This window comes from Stomoxys calcitrans, chromosome 2 (genome assembly GCF_963082655.1).
Source record: "Stomoxys calcitrans chromosome 2, idStoCalc2.1, whole genome shotgun sequence".
NCBI classification, from domain to species: Eukaryota; Metazoa; Arthropoda; class Insecta; order Diptera; family Muscidae; genus Stomoxys; species Stomoxys calcitrans.
In genome coordinates, this window is record NC_081553.1 from 153,408,083 (window position 1) to 153,427,355 (window position 19,273).

A 19,273-nucleotide genomic window follows, 5' to 3' on the forward strand; every position below is an offset into this window, starting at 1 on the left:
AAATTATTAAAGGTCAAGATGAAGTCGCTCGAGTGGTGAACATACGAACTAGCTGTGGCATCTTTAAGCGAGCAGTAACAAACCTAGCCTTGCTTCCTATTGATTTTTCTGTTGAAGCCCCAAGTACTTCAACGGGGGGAGGATGTTAACCGCAAGTCCGGCCCTGTATTGCGTAAATGCACTTGCACTTGCGCTGCACTCAGGTTTTTTGTTGTTTAAAGCGAGTGCATATTTTGGTACCTGCAAGCAGTGCAATTATACACACAACTAATAAACATACATACTCCCTCGTACATCTAAGCACTTGCCAGTCTATTTGTAGTTACATAGACTGGTCAATTCTATTGTATGTATGTTTAAAATAAATCTTTTTGTACATAAACCTTTTTTTTTTTGGTAAATGCATTCTGTTACTTTCGAGATCATTTTTGCATACATTGAATTTTTAAATCATTCGTAGAAAAGAAGCAGTCGAATAAAGTGAAGTTCATATCGGAGCTTTTGCACATTAAAACTTTAAATAGTCGCTTTTTTATTTTTTTGCAACAATAGCCTGTAAAAAAGATTACAGGCTCAAAACAAAGACCTTTCCATCGCACCCAAAAAGATTAAACTTGCTCTCGTCTGCAAAAATGACTGTTTTCCAAAATGATTCGGGCTGTTTTACATACATTTTTGCGAAGTTTAGCCTTTTCACTCGGTTTATTTTATTTATAAAGGGCTTCTTACGTGCAGTTCTTCCTCTGTAACTATGCCTTTTGAGTGTATTTCGAATTGTTTGTGTAGTAACTTCCTTCCCTAAATATTCCATAGTGTTTTTACGAAGAATGGTCGCATTTGTCTTCGGAGTTTTCTGAACTTGCCGCACTAGCCAACGCACATCTCCAACTGAAAGTGCTTTTGGTCGACCAGATCTTGGTTTATTGTCAACAGTTTTCGTTTCTGTCCACTTTCTGATGATGGATATGTAGATCGTGGTCTATTTAATATTTCACTGATAGTTTTTGAGTTAAACCATTCCTGTGGTGTTTTATTATCAAAACTTTTACCTCATCAGAAACCTCGTTTTGCTTACGACCCATTTTGACAAAAACTATATTTTCAATGAAATTAAATATTTGCTGTCAAGGGCAAAGCCTCCTTTACTAAATAAAACAGAAAAGGGGGATTCCCAAATAATATTTGAATTTGACTTTGATGATAGCACATCAATGATGAATACTTTTTTTGTTCTGTTTTTGGTGTTATTATATAAAATTGCATTTTTTGCGCTAATTAAATTTATTTTTTGAATTTATTTTAAAACATATTACGAAAAATAAACTATTGCATAAAACTGCATTATTTGTTTACTTTAAATTTTCTTCAATTACCCAAAATAAGTGAATTTATTATCAATTTTGCTAATGATGAATACTTTTTTTGACCGCTGTACATATTATTTGCATCACAGTTTTCATTGCAAACATAACTGTTCACTATGATGACGTAATTACTCGTAATTCCGGTAATTTTAATTACGGCAACTACAAATAGTCTACTTGACCTTTTTCTAGTAGCAAAACCAAACAAAGTTTTGATATATGATCAACTGGATGCCGAAACTCCACAGGAATTGCGGCAATCACAGTATCACAACTTGAATAAACTTAACTTTTGGACTCTTGAATGCAAGTTACAAAATATTTATTGGAATCAAATCTATTTTATCCAATTAACTGATGATCAACTAAACTTTATGAATGAACATCTATTGTATCTTTTAAATAGGTCTGTGCCCCTATGTACCACACATGAACATAAATCAAGAAATTACTGGTTTAGTAGATCAATCAAAGAATAATAACTCAAAGAGAGCGTATATTCAATGGAAGCGGTTCAAAACTGAATTACCTTAAACCTATTTCGGGCCCTAAAAACAGAAGTGAACAAGGCCATACAACGAGCGAAAGCTAGTTATTTTGCTGATAAATTTCGTAGGGAAACAGACTCGAAAAGTAAATGGAAACTCATCCGTGAAACAGGAATCGGCGTAACACCCCAGTTTACCATTGATGCAAACCCTTTTGAGATGAATTCCATATTTTTAAATATCCCATCAACCGCTGAACCTAACCACCCACGAATATACAACATGATGTCCGCTTATAATCCACCAAACTTTCCCGAATATACCAAATTTGATTTTGGTGGGTCTGCCCTGATGATGTATACAAAAGCTGCACAATGATCAAATCGAATGCTGTTGGGTAAGACAATATACATCCTAAATTTTAGACTTTTGAGAAAATAGTTCATCATCAAATTAGTGACTACCTTAATGAACACAGGCTTTTCTCGAATAAGCAGTCTTGATTACGGCCGAAACACAGCTGCGTTACTGCCCTGAATGACGTCACAGAAGACATTAGATCCAATATAGATGATGAAATGGTTATATGTTTAATACTTCTGGATAACTCCAAAGTGTTTGATTCTGTTAATCATGAAACCCTATGCTATAAATTAAATCGTTTCTTTAACTTTTCCCCTACTGCTGTTTCTATACTTTCCAATTACCTGCGAGAACGTACAAAGAAAAAAATCACGAAAATTTTTACAATTCAATTAACCATAAATTAATTAACAAAATTAACCAATAACTTGTATTCTTCTGTCACTCGATTCTTTCACCAATTCATTGAATTTACAAAGGGAAAACAGCTGTTTTCTAGGCAGTAATTTCTATCTTTTCTATTTTTTATTTTGAATCGGAAACTTTTTAGACCCAACCGCACTATTATGCACTGTCCGTATTTGAAAAAGTTTGGTCGCTTAAATTTTTGATAAAGACTTTCTATATATAGGCGATAAAACTACACTAAAACATCTTACCACTAACTTTTTAAATTTCTAAAAGCTATTCTGTTTTTATTTATGATCAAAAGATGCATATTAATGGCATAACAGCTTCTTTAGCATCGAACTAATTATAACATATTCTAGATAAATATTTTTCTGTTGGGTTTACTTGCCCAATGCATGTAATTCATAGTTAATGAAAAAATATATATTAATAACTGTTAGCCTGAACCCGCCTTGCTACTCTTTCTTTTATATAAGGAAAACAGTATTTTCCGTTGAATTTTTGGAAAAAAAACCCGGAGGTGTTTGTTTCAAATTCGTGCTCCAGGAGTTTTACATATGTGAACCATATTGCATCGAAATCGAGAGTGCGCCTTATACAGCGCGCTTTCTGCAGAAAATTTTAATATAACATTTGCATATTTTCAATTAAATTTTTTGATCCAATTAAAAAGTTAATTGTATATTTCGGATGGATCAATTTAAAAAATTAATTGAAAATTTAAACATTTTTAATCATTTTTTTAATTGGATATACAATTTGCAATCGAAATTTTATGCAATCTCCTCTTTCAAAAAACTTTAATTGATATTATCAGTTTCATGATTGAAGCAGTTTGAATTAAAAAATTAATTGGATCAATTAACTTCTTGATTAAAACCAATTTTTATTTTTTCTGTGTACGCAATCTATTGCAATTGGAAATGTAATGTTCCAGCCTTTAACAGCGGTGTCCAACAAGGTTCGGTTTTGGCTGCCGCTGCTTTTTTCGTTGTATTTATGTTAACGATCTCCCGTCTCGCGTGAAACATACTACAATACACATATATGCCGATGATGTACAAATCTATTTATGCAGTCCCAAGCCGAAAATAACTGACGCATTTTCCTAAATTATAAGGACTTGGAAGCCATAAACACCTGGGCTCTTGATAGGTTAGGTTTAAGTGGCAGTCTGCCATCAAACTCACTTAGACGTCCATTGTGATACCGCAGGAACAGAAGATGGAAGATGCCTTTTAGTTTCTATCCAGTTCGCTTTAAAAAGCTCAATTACTTGAGAATGTTCACATCCGCTAAATCTGACAGGTTCTCAAAGAAATGAGAACCTAAAGTGGAACCCATTCTGACTGCTAGTGCAGGACATGCACACAGATGGTGTTTTATAGTCTCTTCTTCTTCGATGTTCTCACAGCTTCTGCAAAAGTCATTCCTGGCAGCTTTCAGCCTGTCAGCATGTTTTCCGATTAGACAGTGATCTGTCATGACGGACAAAATGACTGAGACATCTTTCTAGCCAATGACAGCAAAGCAGTAGACCTCCTCAGATCTAGATTAGGCCACATAGTTTTGGAATGCTCACAGCCCCCTCTTTGTAACCATCTATCATTCGTTGTCCTTTGGGCCTGGTCCTGAAAACAGCCAACATGTCACAAGAGGCAACAGCCAACATGTCGCAAGAGATTCCAGTACCCCAGGAATTGTTCAGCCATCTCGTTCAGAGATCTGCGACAGTTGAGGCCGGTTTTTGTGTTCAGAAATACGTTCATCAGATGGTGTCGTCCTCAGTGCGGCTGTGATGCACAAACAAGCTATCCTTTGGATCCGGTAAAGTATTGAGCAGCAGGTGGACTTTTGAATCGCCGTAAACCAGACCACAACACCATATAGCATTATAGGTCTGACAACTGCAGTATATACCCAATGCATAATACGCTGTTTAAACCCCAACGTTTGCCAATGGTTCTCTTGCAGGTGTATAGGGAAGAGTTGCCTTTCTTGCCCTTTCCAAAATGTTGGATTTGAAGTATAATTTCCTGTCCAGCAAAACACCCAGGTATGTGTTCTCTCCTCCCAAGAAGACAGATTCCACTATAGGAAACTTGTATCTCCTGCTGAAAGAAACTACTTCTGTCTTGCACGGATTTATACCTAGACCACTTTCGGTAGCCCACTTTGCTTTTGCACGTAGAGCTTCCTAAAGTATATCTCTTAGAGTGCTGGGCAACTTCCCCTAACCGCAATTGTCACGTCATATGCTCATGACGTGACAATTGCGCGACCGACCACTTTTACACCTTTTTCTTCAGAGACAATAATATATTGTTAATGGCTATATTCCAAAGTAGAGGAGACAGTTCACTTCCTTGAGGTGTTCCTTTGCTGACCTATCTTTTTAGATCCACAGATCCCAAACCTGCTGTAATGCATCTTTTAGTAAGTATAATACACTTTCTTACGGTAGCTTTGATGCCTAGAAACGCCAACTCCTTCATGGTTCACGTCGGTTTTACACATTCATGTCAAGAAATGCTACCATTGTATATTCCGTGAAAGCGAGAGAACCCTCTATGTTGCCGGCTAGGTCGTGAATTTGCCTTTACTATATGCATGGTGCCGCGACAGGCGATCTCCAGGGATCTTTGCCCTAACATATTTTTTTATGAACCTCTCAAGAGTCTTCAGCATGAAGGATGATAGACTAATAGGACGAAAATCTTTCGCCTTCGTGTGGTAGGGTTTTCCTGCTTTCGTAATGAATACGACCATCGTGTCCCTCCATTCCGAAGGTACATATGACACTCTGATATCCCTAAGCCAGGAAACCAGTCTATCAGACACAGCTTATAATTCAACGCGTGACACATCATCAGGGCCTGGCGACTTAAAGCAGTCGAAACTTCTTATCTCCCAAAGGATTTTTGGCTCAGACACAATTTCTCTAATAGCCTCGGACGAATGCATACCAGTGACCTCTTCTGGAGCCACGTTGACCATTGGAGATGTGTATCAACGAGTAATTCTAGTGTTTCCTCACTAGACGCTGTCCATACATTCTCTGACTTTTGAATACACCCCACCGTAATAGGTCTCGAGGACAGAATCTTCTTTAGCCTAGAGGCCTCAAATGTATCCTCCTCGGAGCTGCACAATTCTACCCAGTATTTTTTCTGAGCCTTTCTCATCTCGCCCTTATATTTTCTTAACTCAGCCTTATAGATGTTTGGTGCTCCATGTAGCTTTTGCTCTCCTTTCTTAAACCAACCAGCTCTGGGGTTTGCCATGGTGGTCGCTGTTTGCCCCTTGGCTTGGCACTAGGACATGGTGACACAAGCGAGTCATTCAGGGCCTTCGTGATACGCTTGACCACTATGTCTTATCCTCCGTAGTTTCCACTTCCTTGTCTGAACTAGAAGTGATAGACGTGCAGAATTTGTGCTGAAATTTATTCTAATCAGCCTTTCTTCCGTTTAACGGAAGGAACAATTCTGCAGTATTTTCTCCAAGGATGGAACTAGCATAACGATGATCAGAGAAGCTATAACCATTCAATACTTCCCAGTCGTGTATTCTTGCACATTTGCATATTTTCCGATACAAAGGTATTCGATAAGCAGCTCACCCCTGTCGTTGACATCCGAAGCGGCTTCAACCAGCGACCAGAAGCGGCTCCAACCGGCGACCAGAAGCGGCTTCAACTAGCGACTTAAAATTTTAAGGCGGCTTCCCCATATATGACACACGATTCAGGGATCTGAATAAGGGGAAGCCAGTCAGTAATAAAACACGTTTATTTCAAGGCTGGCTACTACTAAATCTTCAGTGCTTAACGATGGAAGAAGAAAAGCATTTAGACTACTCTTTGCAAGAATACAGGCTCTGTGTCTCCCATTCCCCGTAGTCCACGAACCATCCCTCCACACACCCATGGTTTCTGGATAAGAACCACGTCAAATCCCCCTGCCATCAGGAGGACCTTTAGTGCCGCCGAAGCGACCTTACAATAGTGTAAATTTATCTGTAGAAATCAAACCATAGTCAGTACTTGAGCCCAATCAACCGGATGAGTCACCCACACAGAGCTTGTCGTTCCCGTTTCGATGCCATCCCCTCCTGTTTAGATTGTCGCAGGGGGATTTCCTGCAATCCGCCAGACTTTAGCGATGTGGTCGATAGTTCACAGACATTCAGTTTCAACTTGTTGAATCCGTGGGATACAACCCCTTCAGAACTTCTGGATCTGCGAGAGATCCGGTCACTAACTGCCTCATCCAATCTCCCTGTCGGTGGTTGAAAGATTGGGATTACATTCCCTTAGTATACAAAGTATCGATTCAGGATTTGAGGGAATCCTTGGTATTCAAGCATGCGCCATTGGTCGAGAAGGAGTATCTTCCTTTGGTCAACTTTCATTGGTCGAGAAGAAATATCTTCCCAAATCTAGCACTGCACCTGGCCAATCAATCTTTTTTAGCGCATAACGATACATTTCAATTGAGCGTTGATAACCGAAGGCAAATTGTCTGTATCGGCCCCGATACCAGCCTGCATCGTCACTAACTGGAGGAGACCCAAGAAATTCCGCAAGGACATCGGAGTATACTGATGACAGTCCATTGACTATCACACTGCAATTATTCTTAGGTATGTAACCCTGTTCTTCTCCCTTGTCAACAACTGTCATAACCAAACTGTCTCTAGCGACATTAGCAAAGGTTTTTGGACTCATCTAACTATTGTACAAAACGCCCGCTTTACTCAACGTTTCAAACAAGAATCATCAGGCATCATACTTTTTGGTATGAAAATTGAAAACAGCGATGATCAAACTAGAATCTCTCAAAAGCCTTATACGAAGAACATTTTGGAAAGATTTAATTTCTCAGAGTGTCGTCCTGTTTCAGCACCAATGGAGAATACATGACAGCCGGTTGTACGTACCGGATCGACCCGATGGAACCCCTCATCGTCAAGGGCTGCCGCCTCAGTGTACGTGTTCATCTTTTTTCGCCATGAGAGAGGCACATCCCGGAGTGCCTTCTCCGCACGCTTCTGATCCGTACCGGGATTGAAAAGAACCCCGGACCCTGGTTCTGTTTGGTTTGCCAGGACCGCCTCCATCATCGGTCGGTGTCGGTGAGGTGTAACCGGTGCATGGAGAGGGTACATTTCCGATGTTGCTCTGGCCTCACTTCAACACGGGAGTAGCAGCGATCCAGGAGACAAAGCTGACCAACACTTGCAGAATGCATACCGCCGGTTGGTAGCAGTGCCTCACTTAATAGCCAAGCTTACAACTCCGACATTAGTGGGTTGCTATCTGGCCATAATAGTCTGGTTCTAGAGGACTTTAATGCGCATCACGTTTCATGAAATTCTCCCCTTGGTAACGAGCGTGGCATAGCTTTGACAGAGCAGACTGAAAGGTCCACGTTTCGCACAGTGAATGATGCTGCCCTCACTAGGATAACGAGAAGGTGTAGCAGCTCGCCAGACATTTCTATTGCATCCCCTGATCTCCTGAGGACGTATCCTGGCAAGCCATTATCTCTTTGGGGTCAGACCACCTCCACATAATTCTCACCATCGACCGACCTCCCGACTTCATAACCTCTGAGCGCCGAACGTTTATCAATCAGAGGAAGGTCGATTGGGCTGGCTGCAGAGAGTACACTAATCGCCGCTTCAGTTAACTGCCACCCCCTTCGGATGTCCTAGTTGCCGAGAGGAAATTCTGAGACATCATTAACGATAGAGCCGTTTGATTTATACCAACCGGTCGAATACCCCAAGTGCGGCCCAATTTCTCGGCGCAAGCAGTGGTTCTCGCAGATGAGCGTGATGGGATTCATGCTATGGACCCCGCTAGCCCCAGAATCAGCGAGCTGAATCTGGAAATAAACAGGGTAGTCAACGATAATAAGCGGAATTTGTGGCTGGAACACTTGGAGCAATGAAACTTAGGCACCGCTTTAGGCAAGCTGTGGTCTAATGTTAAGTCACTTTCGAACCCCGGTAGACGGGATGACAAGACCTCAGTCACTTATGCCGAAGTAACCGTAACTGATCCGAAGAGATGCGCCAGGTTGTTCAACCGTCAATTTATTGTGCATTCCGAGAGTGACAGGGCAAGAAGGAGAGCCGTTCGCCGCATCCGTGGTCTCCGAGCCGACAGACAGCCATCACAATTTACCGTGGGCAATGTTACGAATGTCATCCGTGGCACCAAATCATCCAAGGCGTTGGGCCCCGACGGAATCTCTAGAATCTTTGAATACTCTTATAGTTCCCGATGTCGGAAAAATGGGCAGTGATCCCGCTGGAAAGGACCCAAATTTGGGGGAGTCGTACAAACCGATCTCCCTTCTCTCATGAGTAGCAAAGGCGCTTGAGGCATTACTCTTCCCGAGCCACGTAGGAGAATTTCCATTCGCCGAGCATAAACATGGATTTCGAAGACTGCATAACACAACAACTGCTTTGCATGCCATCACCGCACACATTGCCGTGGCTTCAATCAGCCCAGGCCATGTGATAGCACGGTCCTCGTGTACTGGATATCGAAGGAATTCGACACGGTCAGCCATGCCAAACTGCCAAACAAACAACACGTCCCTCCAGCCAGTCCTTAAACTCTGGGTCGCGAATTTCTGTGTGGTCGCCAGTCATTTGTGGAATTTAGGGATAAGAATAGAGCACCGTAGAATGAAACAGGGAGTTCCCCAAGTTGGGGTGATATCTCCGCCACTGTTTAACCTCTACCCATCCTCATTTCCACCCCCTCCAGACGGCATAGATATCGTATTATATGCGGACGATTGTACGATCATTACATCAGGCCCCCAACGCATTGTTGACGTCTACCTCAACGAACTTGCCTCATATTTCGCTGCAAGAAATATGAAGATATCTGCCACCAAATCTTCAGCCACATTGTTCACTACAAATACGCGTGAGGTGAATGCCGAGCTGGCTGTGATGGTCGATGGAGAAATGATTCCGACCATCAAGTGTCCCAAAATACTTGGCGTCACATTTGACAGCTCTTATACATTTTCCCCACATGCCACAGCAATTTGCGATAAAGTCAAAAGTAAAAACAATGTCCTCAAGTCACCTGCCGGCAGCACTTGGGGTGCAGACAAAGAAACCTTGTTTATTACATACAAAGCAATTGGCCGGCCTGTGGTAAGTTATGTAGCGCCAGTCAGCTTTGTGACACGCAGTCGAATAATATTCAGATCTGTCAGAATGCCGACCTCCGAACTGCGACGGACTGTATATTCAGTTCTCATTGTTGGAGTATCAATCGACTTTGAATAATTAACTTTATTATTTCTTTTGTTATATTCACATAGATAGCATTAATTTTCAATGTATTATACATGCTGTCAATTCTAAAGAATATTTTCTCATTCTCAAATAAACCTTTGTAAAGGGTGATTTTTTTGAGGTTAGGATTTTCATGCATTAGTATTTGACAGATCACGTGGGATTTCAGACATGGTGTCAAAGAGAAAGATGCTCAATATGCTTTGTCATTTCATCATGAATAGACTTACTAACGAGCAACGCTTGCAAATCATTGAATTTTATAACCAAAATCAGTGTTCGGTTCGAAATGTGTTCATTCACCGTAACGTTGCGTCCAACAGCATCTTTGAAAAAATACGGTCCAATGATTCCACCAGCGTACAAACCACACCAAACAGTGCATTTTTCGGGATGCATGGGCAGTTCTTGAACGGCTTCTGGTTGCTCTTCACTCCAAATGCGGCAATTTTGCTTATTTACGTAGCCATTCAACCAGAAATGAGCCTCATCGCTGAACAAAATTTGTCGATAAAAAGCGGATTTTCTGCCAACTTTTCTAGGGCCCATTCACTGAAAATGATTTGCAAGCGTTGCTCGTTAGTAAGTCTATTCATGATGAAATGTCAAAGCATACTGAGCATCTTTCTCTTTGACACCATGTCTGAAATCCCACGTGATCTGTCAAATACTAATGCATGAAAATCCTAACCTCAAAAAAATCACCCTTTATTATTCAATTAGTGTGTGTTCTTATTAACTCAATTCCACATATATAGAAGCATTTCCAATACTCATGCGGACCACCTCCATCAGGAGACAAAGATCCTACCAGTGCGAAGACATAACTATATGCTGTCTAAGCAATACCTTTTGGGCTGTTATAGCAGAGACCATCCAAAACATCATCGTCTAGACAACATTTATGCAGACACGATAGCAGATGCGGTAAATAGCTACCGGGTGAATGTAGTCCTTGGAGAACGACTGCCTCCAATTGCACCTGAAGAAATTGAGTAGTTCTGGCTCAATTACGTTCCGGCAGATGCAGCCGCCTCAAATCCTACAGAGCAAGGATTGACGCCGATGTGCAAGATGTATGTCCTGATTGTAACTAGAGACCACACGTCACCTGTTTAACTGCCCAGCCAGACCCACATGACTCAGACCCAGAGCCTTGGACGCACCCCATCTTAGTCGCGGAGTTCCTGGGTCTTGACACTCAACAGAATCAAGCAGACGAAAGATAGATGTATTTCAAAACCAGGGAAAGCATGAATCGAGTTTCCTTATAGACAAGCAGTAGATGCTCTGATGTATTTGATGCTAGGAACAAGACAAGATTTTGTCAATTATCTATCAAGACACCTTGACAACTACACTGGTGAAGTATTCAGAGGCTCAAGGGAGTATTAAGATATATATCTGGTTCCATAGATGTTGGAATAGCTTAAAATAAAGAAGGACCCAAAATATTAGAATGTTATAGTGATGCTGACTATGGTCGATGTGTCAGTACAGGACGATCTACAACAGGTGTTGTTGCAACCTATGCAGGTGGAGCTTTATCTTGGATGAGTCAACGACAGCCAACAGTGTCAACTTCAACAACTGAAGCAGAAATTATAGCTTCAAGTGAAGCCCCAAAAGAAGTAATATGGCTAAACCGACTTTTCAAGGACATAATAAATTATAAGGACATTCCAATAATAAAAATTGACAATACGGCTGCAATTCGTATATCAAAGAACCAAGAATTTCATAAACGAACAAAACATTGATTGGAAGCATTTCTTCATACGTGAAAAGGTCACAGAAGGTTCAATGCCAACGTGCCAAGTATCTTTTGAGAATCAACTAGCAGATCTAACGACCAAACCCTTACCGAAGCCTCGTTTACAATATTTATGCAATCGCTTAAATATTAATTAAAACTTGCCCGGCAAGGCAAGTTATGGGAAACCAAAGGCCTACAGACCCATAAGTAGAGATGGGCGATGGGTAAATGCCCAAAAAGTATTTTCCCGGTAAATTAAATTAATACCCAAAAGCTGGGTATTTGTAATTTTGCAGATATCTTGGGTATAAAAACATTTTTCAAAAAACTTTTTGATGATTTCATATTCTTTGCGTGTAAACCTGGCCTTGTGATCTCATTAAATCGGATTTTAGTTATATATAGCTGCGATATAGACCGATCTCTAGACTTAAAGTCTTGAGCCAATAAATTGACCATTTTTTATTCGATTTCGATGAAGTGAGTTCTGGTAGACCCCTATTCAATTCTGTGAAATGCAGTTCAGGTCGGACTACATTTGGATATAGCTGCCCTTAGACCGACCACCTGATCTCCCGATATAGGGTATTGAGGCCATAAAGATCCATTTATTAACCGAATTCGATGAAATTTGGCACAGTGTGTTCTGTTAGACCCCTACCCATTCCTATCAAATTTGGTACAGATTGGACCATATTTGGATATAGCTGTATTGTGTAATGAGCCTATAAAAGAAACATAGGTTTCTTTTATAGGCTCACTCGCTGTGCTGTGTGTGTGGGATTTTCATCCCATTTCAATGAAATTTGGCACAGCGAGTTCCGGTACCTCTCTAAACCTTTTTGTTGAATATCGTCATATTAAGATATAGCTGCCTTATAGACAGGTCTCCCGAAATAGAGTATTGAGCCCATAAAACGAGCATTTTTCATTCGATTTGGTGAAATTTGAAACAGTGAGTTTTGGCTCCTCTCTAAACCTTTTTTTTTTAATATCGTATCGGGTGGTCGGTCTAAGGGCAGCTATATCCAAATATAGTCCGATCTGAACTGTACTTCGGAGAATTAAATAGGGGTCTACCAGAACTCACTGTGCCAAATTTCATCGAAATCGGATGAAAAATTACCAATTTATTGCCTCGAGACTTTAAGTCTGAAGATCGGTCTATATAGCGGCTATATAAAGGGTGATTTTTTTGAGGTTAGGATTTTCATGCATTAGTATTTGACAGATCACGTGGGATTTCAGACATGGTGTCAAAGAGAAAGATGCTCAGTATGCTTTGACATTTCATCATGAATAGACTTACTAACGAGCAACGCTTGCAAATCATCGAATTTTATTACCAAAATCAGTGTTCGGTTCGAAATGTGTTCATTCACCGTAACGTTGCGTCCAACAGCATCTTTGAAAAAATACGGTCCAATGATTCCACCAGCGTACAAACCACACCAAACAGTGCATTTTTCGGGATGCATGGGCAGTTCTTGAACGGCTTCTGGTTGCTCTTCACTCCAAATGCGGCAATTTTGCTTATTTACGTAGCCATTCAACCAGAAATGAGCCTCATCGCTGAACAAAATTTGTCAAAATTTGAACACATTTCGAACCGAACACTGATTTTGGTAATAAAATTCAATGATTTGCAAGCGTTGCTCGTTAGTAAGTCTATTCATGATGAAATGTCAAAGCATACTGAGCATCTTTCTCTTTGACACCATGTCTGAAATCCCACGTGATCTGTCAAATACTAATGCATGAAAATCCTAACCTCAAAAAAATCACCCTTTATAACTAAAATTCGACTTTTTGAGATCAGAAGATCAGGTTAATATACAAAAAATACGAAATCATCAAATATTGTTTGGAAAATTTTTTTATACCCAAGATATTGGCAAAATTATAAATACCCAAAAAGGTATTTATTGGGTATTTACCCAATAAGTACCCAAGCGTTAGTTATTTACCCGGTAGAAACCCATCTCTACCTTTAAGCCTTACGTCCTTTCTACTCAAAACCATGGGACGTATTGTGGACACCATGATAAAGAGAAGGACATCCAGCGAACTGCTCAAATACAAACAGAATGCCCAGTGAAGGGAAGGTCGGTGGAGACTGCCCTGCACGAAGTTGTGCATAAAATAGAAGAATCCTTCGATGCCAAAACGTACACACTGGCGTTATGCATTGACATCGAGGGGGCTTTTAACAATGTGCGGACCAACACACTACCGGGGACCCGGCCGGGTGGACCTGGTCCTTAGAGACTGGAACAGACGAAGTTATAATACTTCTAAGGGTAAGGTTCCGAACGAGCTATGCAGAAGGGCCGAAAGGGTGTTGCATATGATATGCCTTACTTATTTAAGATTCGTGCGGCCACATCACCACGCGGGACTTGCATGGTTGAGGACTCGACCCAACATGCAGTATTTGATTGCCAGAATATAATGAAAGCAGAATAGGATTTCAGATGTTTAATGTTTAATACAAAAAAATAGTCACTTTCATATTGAAAGCTCGGATCTACTTTTGAATATATTAAGAAAACATTACCTGTGATATTTGCACCCTTTCCATATTTATATGTATTTTTCATTTGTATGCTATCGTTTTTATTTTATAGCATTGGATATATGCGACTTGAAACTTGAGAAAACCAACAGTGATTTTGATATCTTAAGATAATTATCACTACGCATACTCAATCTATGCAGCTCCTTCAATATAAACAATCGATTTTATTTTTACTCAACATCAACATTTGGTTTTGACCCAATCGTTGTAATAACCGGATGCTGTGTGGTTGTTTTAATCTGGCTTATGGTGCATGACTAGTTTCGCCATTATTCATCCACAACACAAAAAAAAGTTTGTCACGTTTAGACGTGCTCTTCGATTTTTTACTATTTGAAAAATGGATCAAAGAAACTGTATTAAGTCTTGTTTAACCAAAAAGCAAGTTTCAGAAGTGTTTCGAGAATTGGAAAAAACGGAAAAGATATCTGGGGATTGTTTTGAAGGAGACAAGATAGTTATTGATGAATAAATAAATACTTTTGAAAAAAAAAATTAAAATCACGGTTAATTTTAACAAACCTCGTATGTAGATTTAGCACGAGTTTTTTACCTCATAAATAAATAAATGTGGAAACATTATTTGTATAAAAATTACTTTAGTTACCTTTTTTCTGTAGGTCCTGCTGTTGGTTCTCTAATTTAACATTACTTTTTCTCCAGTTTGATTCCACAGATTCCGTATTTTCATTATGTATATTTCCAATAGACACATCGATAACTTTTTGTAGTGTTTCTTGTCTTCGAATATCAATACGTTGTTCAATTTCTAAATCCCTTGCCGTAGTGTCAACTGGTTTAGCAGAACCAAATATTTTTTCTGAACATGCTCCAGAGAGTTTAGATGGAGTATTTAACTTTTCACTAGAAAGTGGTTCGTTTCTATTCATTGGCTTGTCATTTTCAGGAAGAGGCAATGTTCGTGGCTTTAAGTTTAACCTTGGGCGTTCAAGCAATAAATCGTCTTTATTTTCCATCATCATTTTTCCATGCATTTCTTTAGGGCGTTGACGAGATCGCCATGAAGTTTCTCCGTGTGAATAAGTTTGATCCCCCCGATCGTATTCAATGTTATTTACTTCTTTCTTTATATTGTCGCGTCTCCAATTTGTAGATTCTCTATTTTCTGAATTAGATGGCATTTCATAATTTCTTCGATTTCCCCTTTGTCTAGAGCTTTGGTCTGATTCGTTCGACAACTCGATTCGTATACGGCGGCCTTTAATAGAAGGATCAGGTAAACCTAGAGCGTGTATGAGGCCATCTCGGGTCTCGAATTCAATATAGCCAAATCCACGAACCCTTCCGGTTTCTCCATCTTCTCTCGGTAGACGTACCGACACAATGTTATTGTTATTAAAAAATGTGTACACATCTTCTTCAGTAATGTCGAAAGGCAAATTGGTAACATAAGCAATAAATGGAGCCTTATAGGGAACATGGTTTTCATCAAATGCTCTGTTTGCTCTAGGCGCAGTGGGAAGGTTGCAAACTAATGTCAGCACCTTATCATCATCATCGCTGTCATCACCATCAATATTTCTTACGTTTTTGGCCACCTGAGTTGTTCCTAATGGAGGCGTCTCCCCATTTGACAAAAATGTTTGTAGAGATAAAACCGTTCCTTTTGCTTTTTTTCCTTTCTTTCCTGAAAATAAATATGATAGGGTAGCATTGTATTAGATCTATTTAAAACGACAATTCCTATTAATAACCCATTGCCGCTTATTTATTAAGACCATTTATGTTGACGAAGTATTTTTTTGTATCGAAGTGTTATTTCTCCATATTTTTGTATCTAGATATGCTATATGGTTGTCCTTTTCTATTTCAAAAGTAAATTGTATATTCTGGTTGTATTTGTTAAAAATGTCATGTATCTTATCTCAGTCATCTTACTTAATTATCAATAGCGTGTCATCAACATATTTGCATATGAATTTTATTGTGGTGTTGTTGTTATTTAAATCATGTATAGCATTGTCAAGAAGATCGTCTAAAACTACAATATATCTGCTAGTATAGGGGAAAGAGGGTTTCCCATTGGCATTCCAAATATCTTGTGGTATGTTTCATTGTCGTAGTTTAAATAGTTGTTATCGTTAAGGGAGTAATTGAGTATTTGCAAGAATTATGTTTTTGAATATATTTGTATGTGTTTTGCTAATATCCCATTTATTTATTATTATTTTGATGGCCAAGTTTACCGGTATATTTGTAAAGAGGGAAATAACGTCAACGAAAACAAGAATTTCATCTTGTTCGATTATTGTGTCCTTGAGTCTTTGTTTCAAATCTATGGAGTTTTTGATGTTGTAATCTATTGATATTATATTTTGTAGAATTTTTCCGATTTATTTCGATAATTTATAGCATGGTACATTTGTGGATGATACTATGGGTCTGAGGGGCATGTTAGGTTCATGTATTTTCGGCAGGCCGTACAGTCTCGGCGCTGTCGCTGCTGTACAATGTAGTGATTTCTTCTCTAATATCTGAGGCTTTAATAATTATATCTGGTAGTAGATATAGTTAAACTTAGGACCAGATATATCTATATCGGCTATATATAATTATATCCAAAAACATATGCTATATATACTATATCTGGCCTTAGATATAATTATTGGGTTGCCCAAAAAGTAATTGCGGATTTTTTAAAAGAAAGTAAATGCAATTTTAATGAAACTTAGAATCAACTTTAATCAAATATACTTTTTTTATACTTTTTTTCTAAAGCAAGCTAAAAGTAACAGCTGATAACTGACAAAAAAAAGAATGCAATTACAGAGTCACAAGCTGTGAAAAAATTTGTCAACGCCGACTATATGAAAAATCCGCAATTACTTTTTTGGCAACCCAATATATCTTGGATTATATATATGTATATCTTGCTCTACAAATAATTGAGGCCGAATTACTGCATGCAAATTGTTCGAAATCTCTCTATTGGGAATTATGTATCGCTTCGTTGAACGGAATTTTTGAAATTTAAGAACGCGAATGTTTAAATCGAGTATTCCTTATAAAAATACGATATGAAATTTCATTCGTTACGAAAGCGCACTCGTGTTATTTCATACAAAATTATTGCGTTAATTCCATCTTACATCCCAAAATAAAAAAAAAACTGGTTTTAGTATAGAAATGCATATCAATGGTTTCATATAAAAAAGGCCAACTCGATTTTTTTTTCTCTTTACAGGAGAAGTAAAAAACTTGACGGGCTTTTTTTCAAATCGTTACAACTGTTATTTACTATTGTATCCGCCTGAAATTTTCAGGCAAGATGCATCGGACATTTGCCTTCCAGAATAAACAAAAAACGCTAACTACATTTTTTGTTTCATTACAGAATTACCAAAGAAAAAAAAACATTTTGTTAAAAAAATAGATTTAAGCGCTTTTCATTTTAATTATATAACAAATAAGATTTTTAAATTAAATGACACATTTAATGTTCAACACTCATAGTGAGCAGTCGTTTTTTCTACCAGTTTACAATAGTCTACCGCACTTAGTTTTTTTGATAAACTCTTTCGTTCTCCGTTTGTTTTTCTTTTTATTTTTCATTCTTGTACTAGCTGACCCGGGCCCGCTCCGCTGCGCCTTCTTTCACTTTATATGGGACAAAAGTTTTCTTGGAATATTTATTTTCGACAATTAAAGATTTTTTAGTGAAATACCATGCTACGAAAATAGTATATCGCATGACTACCAGTTGAACAATATAAGTGCCTTTAACTGAATCCCATATGATCTTTATTGGACTATGAATGCAAGTTTGGATGTAAGGTGTACTCCATTCTTAAAATACTTCATTTCACCCCGATATTCTCTTGATGTCTTATTTAGTGGTGTTTTCGTGGGAGAGGTGGTCCCCCAGATACTTGGCCCTGAAAAAATGTCAGCATCGTGCTCTTCTCTCAAATATCATTTATTTAAACCCCATATTGCCATTGGCTTAAGAGGAGTTTACAGGATGAGGCGTCCCCCAAACACATGACCCCAAAATAGGTTATCAAATTCGTTTTCCAATCTCAAATACCGTTTATTTGAGCCACATATTGGCATGGTCGAAAATTTTTTCCCTTTAGGGGTGTTTTGGGAAAGGGGTGATGCCCAAATTCTTGCTCTAGCCCCGAATGCCTTTCATTTAAGCTCCACATTGTCATGGTCGGTAAATATGTCCGATTTAGGGGTGTTTTGAGGATTGGGGTGGTCCCCCAAACACTAAGCCCGGAAAATATATCAGCAACGTGCTCTATTCTCATATATCTATATATCATTTATTTGAACCGTATATTGCCATTGCCCTCAAAATTGGATATCAAATTCGGTTTCTAATCTCATTTAAACTCCGTATTGCAACAGTCAGCAAATATGTCCGGTTTGAGGTCCCTAAAAACTATGAATATTTAGTTCCACTCTCTTTAAGACCCAAATTGTCTTGGTGAGCAAATACGTCCAATTTGGGGATTGTTATGGTGGTGGGATGTCCGCTAGACAGTTGGCCCCTAATGTTGATATCAGATACGTGGTCCACTCTCACATACCTTTAATTTGAGCCCCATATTTCCATAGTCGGCAAACATGGCGGTCTTAAGGGGAGTTTTGGCGGATGGGCGGCCACTCAGTGAGTTGGCCTTGAAAATATATAGCGGATTCGTGTTCCACTTTAAAAACCATCTTATTTGAGCCTCATATTGCAATAGTCAGAAAATACTTACTATTTCCCGAATATTGATATCAAATTCGTGCTTTACTCCCAAAGACCTTTCATTTGAGCCCCATACTGCAATGGTCGTAAATTTGTCCCCTTTGGGGGATGTTTTTGGTGAGAGGCGGCCCCCCAAACACTTGGTCCCATATTTGGAAATCAGATTCGAATTCCACATTCAAATACCTTTCATTTAAGCCCCATATTCCCATGGTCAGTAAATAAGTCATGTTTGGGGGGTGTTTTGGGAAAGGGGTGGGC

The 19,273-nt window shown here is 39.1% G+C and overlaps 1 protein-coding gene across 1 annotated transcript in view; it reads right to left on the reverse strand.

Moving 5' to 3' along the window:
- LOC106093107 (eukaryotic translation initiation factor 4B) overlaps positions 1-19,273 on the reverse strand; it is a 90,845-nt gene that overhangs the window by 62,409 nt on the left and 9,163 nt on the right. The window contains exon 2 of the mRNA XM_013260096.2: positions 14,900-15,940. Within this exon, the coding sequence (XP_013115550.1) occupies positions 14,900-15,940 (1,041 nt within the window). The remainder of the gene's footprint in view (positions 1-14,899; positions 15,941-19,273) is intronic.